The following is a 17415-nucleotide window of genomic DNA, read 5'->3' on the forward strand; positions in this document are numbered from 1 at the left end:
GGGGCACGAACCCGCGTCCCCTGCATCGGCAGGCGGACTCTCAACCACTGCGCCACCAGGGAAGCCAGGCAAATTTTTTTGATGCGATGATTTGCTCAGTTTATTGGTTATTGAGTTAGATTTTATATTTTAGCAGTCCTTTGTTTTTAGCACGGGATTTGAGTGCTGCTTAGTTGGGAGCTTACAGAGCAGCCTGGGTGTGTCTGCTCAGTGGTACTAGGTACTGTGGGGGTCAGGTCGCTGGTGACATTGTAGCCTGCCCTTCCCCTCTGCTTGCGTGTGCTGAGAACCGCCTGGTGTCTGTGAGGTCAGGGGTTAGGGTTATCCCAGTTCATGCTGTGTCTGCAGGACAGAGTCAGTGCTCACATACTTGTCAGATTGGTGATAGAGTTGGAAATGCCTTTGAAACAGGTGGAATGGAAAGATTTCTGTCCTGGTGGCCGTACGTGGATGAATTTTCATTTCTAAAGCTATAACAGTTTGTACAAGTTCCCTTTCCTGTCCTGATGCCACAAATTAAGGATTAGCCAAGGAACGTAAATCTATCTTTAAGTTCAGACTGTCCTAATCCTTTGAGTCTGAGCGACCCTCAAAAGGGTCGGCCGCTGTTGTGCTTTAGGATGTTAAATTTGTGTATTCTTACAAAAAGCCCTTAATATTTTCTTTGTGTTACATTTATCCTCCTAATAGCTTATAGGCTTCTCCTGCTATTGATTTTTTGGTGGCTGTATCACCATTATATGTACCAGTCTCCTTTTTTACTTCCAACTTCAACTGTTGAAAAACTCAGATTTCTATCGTTTTTCATCTAATCACAAGGTGACCAGGATGGAGCCAATATTACATTCATTCAGCCAGTAATAGCTGTCATGTGCATAATTGTGTTTTACACTACAGGAAGTGCAGGGGGGGAAGTTGTATGATGTTATCTCTTTAGTTGCTTAAAAGTCACATGAATTATTGACATATACAAAGGAAAATGAAATAATGCAAGGACTGAAAAATGGCAGCATGGCATTAGTCCACGAGCTGTCTTGAGGTAGAATATGGAACTGTCAGGTGGGCACACAGGGACCAGGGCTGCAGGGGGCAGTGATCGTTGTGGGAGGGCTGCCTGGGGAGGCTCCGTGGGAGACGGGCTTTGAAGGGTGGCTGATATTTGGAACCCCACCCCCAAGAGTAGAGCAGAGTGCATCTGGCAGGTTCCGTGCAGAGGAAGAAGAGTTCTTGGGCCCTGAGTCGATTAACCTTGTTGTGACAGAGGATTTGTGGACCGAAATAGTAGGTGATTAGTTTGGAAAATAGTGTGGGCCAGATTGTTCACGGTGTTCCAGGCTGGCTAGGGATTTCTTTCACGATGTATGCCTCGGAAGGTTTTTGCGTAGGGTGGTGATGGGTTGAGAGACAGCCTGGCAAGATTCTTCTAGCAGGTTAGAGTGGGAAGAGGCTGTAGTCAGTAGAGTATCCAGGAGCTCGTCTTAGTCCGTTCAGGCCGCTGTAACAAGATATCATAGACTGGGTGGCCTAAGAACAACAGACATTTATTTCTCTCGATTTTGGAGGGTGGAAGTTCAAGATCAAGGTGCCGGTAGATTCGGTGTCTGGTGAGAGCCTGCTTCCTGATTTGTAGACGGCCGTCTTCTCGCTGTGCCCTCATGGCAGAAGGGGTGAGGGAGCTTCATTATATGGGCTCAGATCCCATTCATGAGGGCTCCACCCTCATGACCTAATCGCCTTCCCAAAGCCCCATCTCCTAATACCTTCTTCACCTTGGGGGTTAGGTTTCATTTCATGAATTTTGGGGGACACACACATTAAGTCCATTGCAGAGCTGATGTCGCTTTGGCTCGGAGAACCAAGGTCTTGGCCCGTCTGTCGGCAGTGGGAATCAGAAGGGGAGGTTGAGCCGACAGATGCTAGGCGAGCAGAGTCGTCGAGGCCGGGCTGACGATGCGGTGGGGTGGCAAGTGGGCGAGCACGGGGAAGGGCCAGCTGGGAGGCCGCCTGGAGCCTGTGGTGCCCTTGTGGGAGTATTGATAGTCTTTATTCCCTGGAGCTTTCCTACTTTCATGGCTCTGTTGTCACATAGAGAGAGGTGATCTTTGAGATTTATTTCTGTTTCTGATTTCTTTTGTGTTCCCTCGCCTAGCCCTCTCTTTCTTATTGTTCATGCGAACTAGTTCACTTAAATATCCCTCAGTCACTGTCCTCCAGTTATTTCAAACTCAGGCAAAAGTAAACTTCAATCAGTTCAGCTGAACAGTACGTTGTGACCTGTGGGGTCCTCAGCGTGCTTCTCAGGGCTCACGGAGTGCTGGCCGTGGCCTTGCAAACATAGACCTGTGATGTAAGGCCAAGGAGACTAGTGCCTGAGAGAGGAGCAAGTGCTCTGGCAGAACAGGTGAGGGAGGGTGAGAAACTCCCCTGAGGGAATCTGGAATGTTCCATTGAAGAAAGTAAAGCTGAGTGTGCGGCTCAGGTGGGTAAGAACCAAGTGAAGGTAAGGGAACAGAGAACCAGGACAAGGAAGGCAGGGAGAGTGCTGCATCCTCCAGGCTGAGGGAGAGCTTAGCGCTCTGGTTGGGCTGGAGTGTGAATTTAGCTGCTGCAGAGTTGAGGTGGAGGTGAGATGAATGTAGAGCGCACAGGGTGCCTGGGGCCAGACCTTGGAATGCTTGAATGGCTGATAATTTGGGGTTTTTTGTTGTATGTGACTTGGGGAGCCATTGAAGATTTCTCAGGAGGGAAGAGATGTATTAAACCTTGGCTTTTTAGAGAAGTCTCTGTAGGATGGGTTAATGCCCATTGTTGGGTATACAGTGAAGAATTTTATTTTGCACCTTTGGGAAAACGAACTTCATTGAGATGTACTTGACATACAATAAAATGCACACGTTTTTAAGAGTATAGTTTGATGAGCTTAAACAAATGTATACACCCCTGTGCACAGGGCCACAATCAAGGTAAGACCTTGTCGTCACCTCCAAGGGTTTCCTTGAGCCCCCTGCAGTCAGTCCCCGCCCACAGCCTCACTGATCTGCTCCTGTCACTGGATTAGGTTGGTCCTTCTAGAGTTTCATATGCCTCTAGTCATACATCAGGTATTCTTTGTCTGGCTTCCTTTACTTATTAGTATTTTAGAGACCCATCCATGTGTATAGACCTTTTTGCTTAGGGCTGGTAATAGTCTTCATTGTTTGGCTACCCACATTTTACGTACTTTTTAAAAAAAAATTTATTTCTTCATTCATTTATTTTGGCTGCGTTGGGTCTTAGTTGTGGCACGCGGGACCTTCATCGTGGCATGCGGGATTTTTTTAGTTGCGGCATGCAGACTTCTTAGTTGCGTTTTTAAAAATATTTATTTATTTAATACTTATTCAGTTGTTGATGGATACTCGGATTGCTTCCAGTTTTGTCTACTATGAATAAAGCTGCTGTGAACATTCATGAATATTCAAGTCTGTGTGGGCATGTGTTTTCATTTGTCTTGGGTAAATACCTGGCCATGGAGTTACTGGGTCATATAAGTGTGTTTAACCGCTCAGTTGTTTTCCAAAGTGGCTGTGTCATTTTTTATTTCCACCAGCAAAGTGTGGCATGAGAGTTGCAGTTGCTCTGTATCCTTGCCAACACATGGCATTGTCAGTCTTTTAAATAGTAGCCATTTAAGTGGGTGGGCTGTGATAACTCAACTGTGGTTTGGGTATGCATTTCCCTGCTGACTAATGATGATGAGCTTTTTTTTTTTTAAATAAATTTATTTATGTTTTGGCTGCATTTGGTCTTCGTTGCCGCACATGGGCTTTCTCTCGTTGCAGCGAGCGGGGGCTACTCTTCGTTGCAGCGAGCGGGGGCTACTCTTCGTTGCAGTGCAGGGGCTTCTCATTGCGGTGGCTTCTCTTGTTTCAGAGCACGGGCTCTAGGTGCACGGGCTCCGTAGTTGTGGCTTTTAAATAGTAGCCATTTAAGTGGGTGGGCTGTGATAACTCAACTGTGGTTTGGGTATGCATTTCCCTGCTGACTAATGATGATGAGCTTTTTTTTTTTTAAATAAATTTATTTATGTTTTGGCTGCATTTGGTCTTCGTTGCCGCACATGGGCTTTCTCTCGTTGCAGCGAGCGGGGGCTACTCTTCGTTGCAGCGAGCGGGGGCTACTCTTCGTTGCAGTGCAGGGGCTTCTCATTGCGGTGGCTTCTCTTGTTTCAGAGCACGGGCTCGAGGTGCACGGGCTCCGTAGTTGTGGCACACGGGCTCTAGAGTGCAGGCTCAGTAGTTGTGGTGCACGGGCTTATTAGTTGCTCCGTGGCATGTGGGATCTTCCCGGACCAGGGCTCGAACCCGTGTCCCCTGCATTGGGAGGTGGATTCTTAACCACTGTGCCACTAGGGAAGTCCTTTTTTTTTTTTTAAAGTGCTTATCGGCCAGTTGAATCTTTTTTCCTGTGGAGTGTCTTTTCAGATCTTTGGCCAATTAAAAAAAAAAGTTAAAGTTTTTTTTTTTTTTGAGATAATTGTATACTAATATGCAGTTGTAAGAGATCATACAGAGAGGTCTTGGGCACCCTTTACCAGGTTTCCCCAATGGTAACTTCTTGCAGAACCGTAATATAATATAATATAATATATTATATGTATTATATAATATAGTATATGTAATATATCACAACTGGGCTAGTGACACTGTATAATTAGATACCAGACATTCTGTTCCCACGAGGACCTCTTCTGTACTGTTTCCCTTTTATAGCCACATCTGCCTCCCTTCCTTCTGCTTGCTCGGGTTTATTTTGCCCTTCTTTTTCTAGTTTCGTGAGGTAGGGGCTTAGATTTTTTATTTATTTATTTATTTTAATTTCTTTATTTTTGGCTGCCTTGGGTCTTTGTTGCTGCGTGCGGGCTTTCTTTAGTTGTGGCAGGCAGGGGCTACTCTTCGTTGAGGCACACAGGCTTCTCATTGCAGTGGCTTCTCTTGTTGTGCAGCACGGGCTCTAGGTGCATGGGCTTCAGTAGTTGTGGCACACGGGCTCAGTAGTTGTGGCACATGGGCTTAGTTGCTCCCTGGCACGTGGGATCTTACCAGACCAGGGATCGAACTCGTGTCCCCTGCATTGGCAGGCGGATTCTTCACCACTGTGCCACGAGGGAAGTCCCGGGGCTTGGATTATTGATTATCCTCTTTTCTAGTGTAAGCATTTAGTGCTGTAAATTTTCCACACGGTACTGCCTTAGCCACATCCCACATATGTTGATATGTTGTATTTTCATTCAGTTCCATGTATTCCTCTTTATTTCCTTTGATACTTCCTGTTTGATACATGAATTATTTAAAAGTGTGATTTCCAGTTGTTGAGATTTTCCTGTTTTGTGTTTCAGGTATTATTTCTAGTCTGGTTCCATTATGGTAGGATAGCATACTCTGTGTGATTTCTGTTCTTTTAAACTTGTTAAGGTTTGTTTTATGGCCCAGGATAAGGTCTGTTTTGGTGAATGTTCTGTGGGCATTTGAAGAAAGGTGTTTTCTATTGCTGGGTGGAGTGTTCTACACAGGGCAGTTAGATTCTGTTCATTGGTTGTGTTGTTCAGATCTTTCTCCTTGTTGATTTTATGTCTGGCAATTCTGTCAGTTCTGATAGGTGATGTTTAAGTCCCTCACTATGCTTGTAGTGTCTATTTCTCTTTACAGCTCTGTCCATTGTGTTTTTTTTTTTTTTTAATGAGTTCTGAGGCTCTGTACTTTGGTGCATGCACATTTAGGGCTGTAAAGTCTTCTTGGTGGATTGACCCCTTTACTGTTATGTAATGTCCCACTTTGTCTCTAGTAGTTTTTTTTCTACTTTATCAGGATATTAATGTAGCTATTCCTGTTTTTTTTAAAAAACAATATTTGCCTGGTATAGCCTTCTCTATCCCTTTACTTTCAGTCTACCTACATTGTTGAATTTGAAGTAAGCTGCTTATAAGCCACATATAGTTGTGTTGTGGTTTTTAATCTGCTCTGCCAATCTCTGTCTTTTACTTGGTGTATTTACAGTATTTACATTTAATGTAATTGTTACTGCTTAAGTCTGATATTATTTATTTATTCTGTTTGTTTTCTGTTGTTCCTGGTTTTGTTTGTGTGTTTGTTTTGTTTTTGGGGGCCTTCTTGTGGATTACTTGACTATTTTTTAGGATTCCGTCTTGATTTATTTATCTCATTTTGGGGTATATCTGTATAGCTATCTTAGTGATTGCTCTGGGTATCACAGTATACATATATGACTTCCAACAGTTGACAGGTATTGTTTTATCATTTTGAGTGAGGTGTGGAAACCTTTTTTCCATTTAGGTTCCTTTGCTCTCCCCACTTTTAAATACTACCATTGTCTTGAGTACCTGAAGGTGTTGTAGATTTGTCATCAGATATAATTTAGGAAACTCAGGAGAAGGATAGTCTATTGTATTTACACTTATTACCCATTTCTTTACATTATTTTTTCTTCCTGGTTCTCCAAGATTCCTTTTTTTTTTTTTAAATCATTTTCACAGTTCCCTTTTTAAAAAAAATTTATTTATTTAATTTATTTTTTGCTGTGTTGGGTCTTCGTTGCCGTGTGCGGGCTTTCTCTAGTTGCAGCAAGTGGGGGCTACTCTTCATCGTGGCGCGCAGGCTTCTCATTGCGGTGGCTTCTCTTGTGGAGTGTGGGCTCTAGGCGCGCGTGATTCAGTAGTTGTGGTTTTAAATCATTTTCACAGTTCTCTTTTTAAAAAAAATTTATTTATTTAATTTATTTTTTGCTGTGTTGGGTCTTCGTTGCCGTGTGCGGGCTTTCTCTAGTTGCAGCAAGTGGGGGCTACTCTTCATCGTGGCGCGCAGGCTTCTCATTGCGGTGGCATTTTTCCTTCCTGGTTCTCCAAGATTCCTTTTTTTTTTTTTAAATCATTTTCACAGTTCCCTTTTTAAAAAAAATTTATTTATTTAATTTATTTTTTGCTGTGTTGGGTCTTCGTTGCCGTGTGCGGGCTTTCTCTAGTTGCAGCAAGTGGGGGCTACTCTTCATCGTGGCGCGCAGGCTTCTCATTGCGGTGGCTTCTCTTGTGGAGTGTGGGCTCTAGGCGCGCGTGATTCAGTAGTTGTGGCATGCGGGCTCAGTAGTTGTGGCTCACAGGCTCTAGAGCACAGACTCAGTAGTTGTGGTGCGTGGTCTTAGTTGCTCCGCGGCATGTGGGATCTTCCTGGACCAGGCTGCATTGGCAGGCAGATTCTTTTTTTTTTTTTTTTTTGCGGTACGCAGGCCTCTCGCTGTTGCGGCCTCTCTCGCTGTGGAGCACAGGCTCCGGATGCACAGGCCCAGTGGCCATGGCTCACGGGCCCAGCCGCTCCGTGGCATGTGGGATCTTCCCAGACCGGGGCACGAACCCGCGTCCCCTGCATCGGCAGGCGGACTCTCAACCACTGCGCCGCCAGGGAAGCCTGGCAGGTGGATTCTTAACCACTGTGCTACCAGGGAAGACCTTTGTTGTTGTTTTTTTAAAATCATTTTCTTTCTATTTGGAGAATTTCCTTTAGCCTCTTTTAAGGTTTTCTAGAGACAATTTTTTTTTTTCCTAAGTTTTCTTTTGTCTGAGAATGTCTTTATTTCTCTTTCATTCCTTGAGGATAGTTTTGCCAATCTGGTTGACACTTCTTTTCCTCAAGCACATGTAACGTGTGCCACTTCCCCCTGGCCTCTGTGACTCAGAGGAGAAACCCACTGTCAATTGAGTTGGTGTTCCCTTTTCCTTCACGTGTTCTTTCTTTACAGCTGCTCCAAAATACTTTCTTTGTCTTTAGTTTTCATAAGTTCAATTATGCTGTGTCTTGGCATGGATTTTTTGGGTTTATTCTATTTGGGGTTTACTCAGTTTCTTGAAATCGGTGGGTTTATATGTTTTGCCATGTTTGGGAAGTTTTCAGCCATTATTTCCTTAAATATTGTTTCAGTCCTACTCAGTTTCTTTCCTGGGACTCCAGTGATACAAATATTGGATATTTTGTTATTCTCCCACAGGTCCCTGAGGCTCTGTTCATTTTATATTTTCAGTGTATTTTCTCTGTTGTTCAGATTGGGTAAATTCTGTTTATTTGTCTGCGAGTTCACTGATTCTGTCCTCTGTCATCTCTACTTTACTGTTGAGACGAGTGAGTTTTAAAATCTGATACTCTATTTTTCAGTTCTGTGTTTGATTCCTTTTATAACTCCTTTGCTGAATTTTTTTTTCCAATTTTCATTTATTTCAGGAGACTTTGTGATTGCTTGTGGAGTCATGTTTTTGATGCTTGTTTTAAAGCCGTTTGTTGGATAGTTCCAACATCTTGGTGTTGGTGTCAGTTGATTCTCTTTTCTCATTAAAGTCATGATTTTCTTGGTTCTGGTTATGATAGGCGATCTTTGATTGTTTCCTGGTCATTTTGGCTGTTAATGTTAGGTGACTCTGGGTGCTACTTAAGTTTTTTTTTATCATAGTAAGCAGTCTCCCTGCTTAGGTTCAGCGTGCAGGTCCTGGCCCACTCTGTGGACTGTGGTTCCAGCGGCAGTCTAATGTTCAGAGCCTTGTGGTGCCGTTTTGTTGTGCTTGGTGTGTCTGGTACCTCTGGGGTTCCCACAGCCCCTGCTGGCACTGCTTTAGGAGGCAGGAGTGCCTCTGGGTGGGCTGGGATTCTCCGCCCTCAGGTCGAGGAGCGCCAGGCTGCATGCCTGTTATGGCTCTGGGGGATGCAGAGTGTTTCCTGGGCTGTTCGTCATGGTGCGGTCGCACTGCTGGACTCCCCTGGTGCCCGGTGGTGAGTGGGGGTGTCTCTGGCCTGATGGGGAAGGAGAGCGCTTCCAGGTTGGGTGCCTTGTGGAGGTGGGTGTGGGGCTTCCTGTGGATCCCGCGCTGCCTCTGCCAGGCTGGCCTGGTGTAGCAGGGGGGACTCCCCTTCCCCCTGGAGCAGGAATGAGCCCGCTTGGCTTGCCTTCTGTTTCTAGGCTGCGGGTCAGGAGGTACCAGGCCTGGGTCACCTTTTGTTGGGTGGGGGGTTGTGAGACACCCTGTTGCTGTGCTTTTCCGGTCCTGGGTTCCCAACCAGTTTGCCTTCCTCTTCCACCTTTCAGAGTTCTCTGTTGGTTAGCCTTTGAGTTATTTCCAGGGTTTATAGTTGTACCTAGTAGAGAGGAGCAGGGAAAGACTAATCTGTGCCCTCTTGTCCTGACTTGAAGCTCCTTCTGGCCGCTTTAGAAGTTTTTCCTTTGTCTTTGGATTTTATCAGTATCACTGTGATGTTCTTTGGTGTGTAGATTTCTCCCTCCCTCCCTTCCTCCTTTCCTTCTCCTGCTGGGAAGCATGAATTTTACCAGTATTGGAAAATGCTTGTCCATTATCTGTCGGAATTCTGCCCCATATTTTCTCTCCTTTCTTTCTGGGTCTCCAGTCTCGCTCCTGTGACACTAAGCAGTGTTTGTCGTTTACCTTGTCTGCTGTGTTTTCTGTCCTCTGTGTGTAATGTGCTAGTCAGCAGTCCAGTGTGTAAATTCAGTTTAGGTACTGTATTTTTCTGTTCTGGAATTCCTACTTGGTTCTTTTTCATATCTGCCAAGTTCTTTTGTCTCTTTTTTAAAAAATAATTTCCACTTTTCTGCCAAAATTCTTAGTCTTATCTTTTTTCCTTTCATTGTTTTAAGCATAGTCATTGAAAGTCTGGCTGATACCTCCAGTTAGGGGTCCCGAGGGCCCGTTATTTCATCTTTGGTTTTCAGCGATTTGATTATGAAGTGTGTGGGCCTGGTTTTCTTCAAGTTGGTTCCTAAGCCTGTAAATTGGTTTCTTACCAAATATGGGGAGATTCTAGGCATTATTTATTCAAATGCTTTTTCTGCACCAATCTCCCTTCTGCAGTAATGTAATTACTAAATCTTTCGATGTTGTCCCACAGCTCCCTTAGGCTCTGCTTTTCATTCTGTTGATTTTCCTTCTGCTCTTCAGGTAGATTATTTCTGTTGATCTGTCTTCAAGTTCACTGACTCTTTTCTCTGTTGTTTTGTTCGCCTTTTTAAAAAAAAATTTAACTTAATTTTTATTTAATACAATTTTTAAAGGTTACTTTCCGTTTACAATTATTACAAAATATTGGCTATATTCCCTGCGTTGTACAATACATCCTTGACCCTGTGTCACACCCAATTGTTTGTACCTTCCACTCCCCCACCACTGGTAACCACTAGTTTGTTCTCTGTATCTGTGAGTCTGCTTCTGTTTTGTTCATCTTTTGAATCTGTCATTGAATTTCTTGTTGATACAGTATTTTGCAGTTCTGAAGGTTTGGGTTTTTTTTTTAATAGTTTTTATTTCTCTGTTAATAACTTGTATCTTTCCGTTTGTTTCAAGAGGGCCTCGTGGGGCCTTGTTTTAAAGTCTTCAGTAAGTCTAACATCTGGGTCATCTCAGGGTTGGCATCTGTTGACTGTATTTTCCCCTGAGAGTTGGTCACGTTTTCCTGTCTTTATGTGTTGAGTACTTATGGATTGTGTCCTGGACATTTTTTTTTTTAAAAAATTAATTAATTAATTAATTAATTTTTGGCTGCATTGGGTCTTGGTTGCTGCACGCAGGCTTTCTCTAGTTGTGGCGAGCAGGGGCCACTCTTTGTTGCAGTGCACGTGCTTCTCATTGCGGTGGCTTCTTTTGTTTTGGAGCACAGGCTCTAGGCGCGCGGGCTTCAGTAGTTGTGGCGTGTGGGCTCAGTAGTCTTGGCTTGCGGGCTCTAGAGCACGGGCTCAGTAGTTGTGGTGTGAGGGCTTAGTTGCTCCGTGGCGTGTGGGATCTTCCCGGACCAGGGCTCGAGCCTGTGTCCCCTGCATTGGCAGGTGGATTCTTAACCACTGCGCCACCAGGGAAGTCCAAAACAGGAGAATAATTTATTGTAAGGGTTGCCAGTACTACATAATAAGTGAGACACCACCACTGTGTCCACCGCCACCACCTGCACTACTAGATACTGCCGGTGTCTTAAAGACCCCCCCACCAGGGTGAAGTTTAACCTGTCCCTTTATCCTTGCACTGCCTGCCCTGCATTGGCAGGCGGATTCTTAACCTCTGCGCCACCAGAAAAGTCCCTGTCCTGGACACTTAGAATATTATACTGTGAGCCTGTTTTCCGGGCCCTGCTAAAATATTTTGGATGATGTTCGTGTTTTTTGGTGGTTTGTTAGCAGCTGCGTTGCAGTAAACCCCGTTAGGTTCAGACCAGAAGTCTGTTTTGCCATTTGTGGGCGGTGGTTCCAAGGTCAGTTCAGTTCTTTGGGTCTGTCACACATGGGCCACTTGGGGTCATCCAGGACGGTGTACACAGGTTCAGGATTCCTTATCCACCCCCTCTTCTCTGTGATCCTCCACCCCCTCTCTGGGGGTTTCCAGGGGTCTCTCTTCCTGGCATTTTGACTAGAAGCCAAGCCTGTGTGTTTCCCGCAACCAAGCCTGCCTCACCAAAGGGGGAGAAAAGAGCCCGCGGCGCCCACCTATCCCGCCACCTCTGGGATATGGTTTTGTTATGGAGCTCGCCTGGTGTAGGGGAGGAGAGTCACTGGGCTGTGCCCGGTGGGGCCAGCTGCCGGCTGTTTTCTTTCTCTTCTGTCTGGCATCTCCAGTGAAGAGTGGGGTGCAGGCAGGGGTCCAGAATTAGAAGCCCTCTGTGAGTGCCTGTTTCCACAACCGGAGCGTATAAGTAAGGGACTTCTCGATGGAGACTGTCAGCCATCTCTGGAGCCTCTCTAGTGGATTCTCAGTGGTACAAATGCTGATGCCTGTGAGCCCACAGGACATTCTGGTTTAGCTGGTCTGGGATGGGGCTGGACACGGCCGGGTTTCTGAAGCTCTCAGCGGGTGAGGCTCACCGTCCTGCTGTGTCGTGGAGGCTTTGCCCTCTTGGTTTTCCTCAGACTGGGCTGAAACCCGTCTCGGGCTTCAGGTTGGGGTGGGCGCCTACCTGGGGGTCCTTGCGCCACCCCCCCCCCGGGTGAGTGATGTGGCCTTGGTAGACAGGATGGGACAAAGTGTGACCGACAGCAACGGGAAGAGTGCTTCCTTGGCAGTCTTTTTAGCCTGATTGATAATAAACTTGATAACTGAGACCCGGGTGAGTTTCGCTGAGCGCAGGCTCCGCTCGCAGCGCGGCGACTTACACGTACGTCTAGATTCACCCCCCTCCCGGCCCCGGAGACGGGCCTTCGTGGTGTGCATGGTGTGCACTCGAGGCGGGGGTTCTGACCGGCCAGGTGAGAGGCGCACCCGGTCAAGGCCAGGCTGACGCGCTCAGGTCCTGCTCTCGGCGCACGCGCTGTCCTCGAGCTCTGCTCCTCCCTTCACCCGACCAGCTGGCGCCCTGTTCCTTCTGCATGGAGCTCCGACCCCGTTTTAACTGTAGTCGTGTCCGCATCCTCTCACCCTTCTCGCGGCCTTTCCAGCAGGCCCACTTCCGAGTCCTGAGCCTAGATCGCTGCGGCCAGCTGCAGAACCGCGCTGGCTTTGGCTCCTGATGTTTCTGGTGAATGACAGTGTCCCTCAGACAGCCGTGCCTCACACCTGTGTCCCCAGGTCAGTGTCCTCAGGCCGCTCTCCCACCAGCTCTGTCCGGCTCAGCACTTGGCGGTGACGCCCACACGGGTCCTTCGGCCGTTGCGGCTGCTGACCGAGGGCCCCTGGGCAGTGGGGTGGCCGCGCCCCCGCCCGTGTCGGGAGACAGGAGGGCGAGCGAGCCAGAGGGCGAGCGAGCCGGGGCCGAGCGGGGAGGGGCGGGTCCCGGTGCTGCCCCCGGACGTGACCCTCCCTCCCTCCCAGGCTCACTTCCCAGCCAGCCGCGTGAGCTGCAGGCGGGAGGCGCTGCGGGGCTGCGGCCGGGTCCTGCCCTCACTCCCGGCGTGGGTCCCCGCTGCTCCCCGCCGGCGGAGAAGGTGGCCCCTGTGCTGAGCGAGCGCCGTCCGTTCTCCTGGGTGGGGTCACTGCGTGTGCGCGACGGCGCTGCCCGCGAGGCGTGGCCTGAGCGTGGGCGCCGCGGGGGCAGCGGGGGTTGGCGGGGGCGCAGTGAGAGACCAGAGACCCGGGCTCAGCCCCGGGCCGCGCGGCCGAGCGAGTCACATGGAGGTCTGGTTTCCCGGTGCATCTGAACCTGACGTTTACGCTGGACTGTAGTCCATCAAGTGTGCGGCAGTGTTATGTCTAAAAGACAACCTACGCGGCTTCGTTAAAAACACTCTGTTGGGGACTTCCCTGGTGGCGCCGTGGTGAAGAATCCGCCTGCCAGCGCAGGGGACACGGGTTCGAGCCCTGGTCCGGGAAGATCCCACATGCCGCGGAGCAACTCAGCCCGTGCGCCACAACTACCGAGCCTGCGCTCTAGAGCCCGTGAGCCACAACTGCCGAAGCCCGCGCGCCTAGAGCCCGTGCTCCACAACAAGAGAAGCCGCCGCAATGAGAAGCATATGCACCGCAACAAAGAGTAGCCCCCGCTCGCTGCAACTGGAGAAAGCCCGCGCGCAGCAACGAAGACCCAACGCAGCCAAAAAAAGAGAAGAAAAAAAACACTCTTGCTACGAAATTCCAGTTACAATAGACTGCAGATCACCTTAACAAATATAATAGTAATGACAAAGTTTGAAAACTGCAAGAGTTATTACTAAAATGGCACACAGACACAAAGTGAGCAAATGCCGTTGGAAAAATGGAGCTCAGAGACTGGCTAGATGCAGGCTTCCCCCAGACCTTCAACCTGGAGAAAACAGTGTCTGCAGAGCGCTGCAAAGTGAGGTGCAGCTGGACTGGACTGCAGAGTCCCCCCTTTGGGGGACAGTGGTTGACAGCTTGCAGAGCAAGAGTGAAGGACAGCGGGTGGGGAGACTGTCGCAGCCACCGGGAAGGCTTTGCACACACGGCGGGCGTGTGTGTGTGGGAAGCGGTGTAGATGCCGTGGACCACGGTGGCTTCATAGTTGGTTTCTGACTCTTGTGACCTTGGGCACGTTGCTGACTGTCTCTGTGCCTCGGTTTCCTCATTTGTGACGTAGGGACCGAAGTCGTGATTTGGTGGGATCGAGGGGGTGCTTGGTAACATGGCTGTATCGTTTTGTGCCGCCCGGTCCAAAGATGCGCGGAGGCTCGCGGCTGCGCTTCCGGCCTGGTTGTCGCAGCAGCGGCAGGCCTGGTGCTTTCCTCTAAAGGCCTGGCGTCTGGCCTTGTAGTCACCTGATTTGACAGCAGACGGGATGCACCTGGCTCCCTCCCCAGGGCTGGTGCTGGGTGCTGGGTGTGGCCTGGCTGTGCGCGCGCGGTCCCGGCCTCCCTTCGGCCCACGAGCCCCCTCCCGCTCCCGCACCTGCTCCTTGCTCTCCTGCGTCAGGAGAGGTGCTCGTGGGGGTGGGGCGGTGGTGTCGCTCAGTGCTGCGCGAGGCTTGCTTGCGTCTGCTGGCGGAGGAGAGCAGGCCTTGCCGCGCAGCCGGGTCTCCCACCTTGTTAGTTGCCTGTCCGTCGGCCGCGTGCCGTCGGCCCTGAGCCGTGTCTGGAGAGAGTGGGGTGCCGTCGTGCTCACGCGGCGGCCTCCTCCCCGTGCAGATGACGTCCCGGAGGAGCTCAGGGACCCCTTCTACATGGACCAGTACGAGCAGGAGCACATCAAGCCCCCGGTCATCCGGCTCCTGCTGGCCAGCGAGCTGTACTGCCGCGTCTGCAGCCTCGTCCTCAAGGGGGACCAGGTGGCCACTCTGCAGGGACACCAGTCTGTCATCCAGGCCCTGTCCCGGAAGGGGATTTACGTGATGGAGAGTGACGACTCCCCCGTGACGGAGCCCGATCTCAGCCACGCACCCATAAAGATGGTGAGTGGCCTGGGCGGCGGGGTGGGGGCGGCTGGTGGGCTGCCGCTGTCCCCCTGCAGCCCAGCAGAGTCACCCCCAAAGTTCAGGGTTTGAGACCACCTTCTCTCTGCGGGCCAGTGGCTGGTTTGGAAAAGGGGGAGGGGACAGCTTCCTGTCGGCTTTTTCTCATGGGGAGCAAACTTTTTGCACGTGTTGTGCCGTAGAATTGTTGAGCCCAACCTATTAGGTTGTTTCACGTGTATCTTCTAAGTATTTTTGTGCCAAAATAAGGAAGGAAATACACCTTTCCTCCCCAAGTGTCTCCCCGCATCTTTCCCGGAAAGCCGCCCCGCCAGTGTGACTTTTCCAGGCTGCTCCAGGTCTGAGCCGCCTGTGGCTCCTCCCACGTGGCTTTAACTTAGGCCATCCTCAGGCGTTCTGCGTTCTGTGGTTTCTCACTCTTGGCCTTTGTGGATGTGTGTTGTGGATCGAGAGGATGTTACTGGTTCTGGGAAGAAAGGGCTCGAAGGCCTGGCGTGAGTTCAGTGTGCAGGGCCCCTGACCGGCCCCAGGGGCCTCTGGTGGTCACGGGGCCTCGGGCACGTCTCTTGGCCCCTTGTACCTTTGCCCACAGCTGAGCAGCAGGGAAGCCCCGGGCTCTCACGGGGTCGTCAGAGGTGAGGAAGGGGGGGTCACGTACAAGTAGAGATCTGAGTGCCTCCTTAGGTGCAGAGGAAGACAGACAACGGAGGCATTCAGCTGTGGGTCTAGGGAGGGTCTCCGTGTTGACCTGGGGCGGAAAGGCAAGGTTGGGTGACTGACTGCTGCCTCTGCCCCCAGAGCGCCCACATGGCGATGGTGGACGCGCTCATGATGGCCTACACCGTGGAGATGATCAGCATTGAGAAGGTGGTGGCCAGCGTCAAGCGCTTCTCCACGTTCAGTGCCTCGAAAGAGCTTCCCTACGACCTTGAGGACGCCATGGTCTTCTGGGTCAACAAGGTGAGCGCTGGGGGCCCTGCCTGGAATGGGGGCGAGCAGCGTGAGTGGCCGGGGTGCCCCTGGGGTGTGGGTCCTCTTCCCCCTGAGAGCGGCGGCCTCAGAGGTGTGTCCACTGAGGTTCAGACAGACAGGAGCTGCAGAGGGGAGCGGCACGGGCCTGTAGGAGGCCCAGGTGCGTTGGTGGCGCAAGTTAATAAATTCGTTTTGTTCTTATCTCAGGCACCTCTGTGCATTCATGGAGATCTCAATTTAGAAGGCATTTTGATTAAGAGAAAAATGGTAGCTTCCTAAATGCTGTTTTTTTCCTTTTATGTTTAGAGGCTTACAATGTGCCTGTCTATACAGTCTTCATAAAGAATGTTCATTTTTCATGGTGTGTGATTATAGGATTACCTTACCAAAGCCTTTCGGTTTTTCAGCCTCCTCATTTGCCAAAAGGTATTCAGTTAGGGACACTTTATTAAGCAGAGGAAATGGAAGATTGAGCAGCTCCTTGCAGAGCTGTATCATATGCAGGAAATTTGGAGTTACTTCGTTACGCAGTTTGCACACGTATCCCCTGTCACGTAAGGGCTTTATCAGAGGTGAGGTGAGAGTCCGTGGCCGTGGGATTAGTTGAAGAACGCAGCAGAGCCTGGCAGAGCCTGCGTTCTGCTCCCTTGGACGGCCGCCTCGTCGCGGTGATGCCGCCCTGCTCTTTTCTTGGTTCCTCCCTCGTGTGGGTCTGGGGCATCAAGTGGATGAGCAGACCACCTTCACCCTCTGACCCCGCAGTGAGGTGGAGGGCTTTTCTAGGACTCACGTGGAACCTCCGGTCCTGGTGGGACTCAGGAGCTGGCCAGTGCCCACAGGGTCGCTTCCCGGTGGCGGCACCTCCTCGTCCTCGTCCCCTGGCTTCACATAGTGGTACATGCGGGAAGCGTTCCACAGGGATTTGGTTAAAAAACGATGTTCTGGAGTGGTGTTTCCACAGGAGCCCGGGCCTCCGGGGGATGGTTCTGTGATCCGAGCCCGAGCTCCCTTCCTATGGCCACAAGTTCAGATTTTCTTTTCCTTTAACAACTTTTATTGATTTTTCTCCCCTTACCAAAGGAATGGCATAGTTATTATAGACATTTAGAAAACACGGACGAGCAAACAGAAGAAAGTGAAAATTCCCCATGACCTTGCCACCTGTAAACGTAGTGCTTTGTCGTAAAGGGTACTAAATTCTCATAGTTTTTATTTATCTGGGTGTAACATCCAGACTTAAAGGCACAGTTGGGGTCTTCCAGGCACTTGACCATAGGCTGAGGTTTGCGTTTGGTGAGATGTGGTGAGTATGGCCCGGGCCATTCTGAGGCCGCCCGCCTGCCTGCCGTGGTCTCGACGCGTCGGGGCCGAGCTGTCCCCTCCTGCAATAAGCAGCCGTCTCCCTGAGCATCTCGATGACTTCCGCCCACATGTTCCTGGTGGGCAGTGGTTGAGATTAAGCTGAGGTTCATTTTTAAAGGCTTTTGATTAGTTTTTGCCAAATTCTGACCATGAAGACTGTACCGTTTTTCTCATACTGTTTAGTCTGTGTGTT

At 49.7% G+C, this 17415-nt stretch overlaps 1 protein-coding gene across 7 annotated transcripts in view; it reads left to right on the forward strand.

Moving 5' to 3' along the window:
• The window catches only part of CAMSAP1 (calmodulin regulated spectrin associated protein 1), a 59531-nt gene that overhangs the window by 4665 nt on the left and 37451 nt on the right, over positions 1-17415 (forward strand). For 5 of the 7 annotated variants that reach the window (XM_028497331.2, XM_028497332.2, XM_028497333.2 and 2 more), the window contains exons 1-2: positions 14605-14867; positions 15687-15848. In XM_028497331.2, coding sequence (XP_028353132.1) covers positions 14640-14867; positions 15687-15848 — 390 coding nt within the window. In that variant the 5' untranslated portion in view covers positions 14605-14639. Of the gene's footprint in view, positions 1-14604; positions 14868-15686; positions 15849-17415 lie in introns of those variants that run through there. The other 2 variants (XM_055089366.1, XM_024126283.3) reach the window with 1 other exon arrangement.

Source organism: Physeter macrocephalus, chromosome 13 (assembly GCF_002837175.3).
Source record: "Physeter macrocephalus isolate SW-GA chromosome 13, ASM283717v5, whole genome shotgun sequence".
Taxonomy (NCBI): Eukaryota; Metazoa; Chordata; class Mammalia; order Artiodactyla; family Physeteridae; genus Physeter; species Physeter macrocephalus.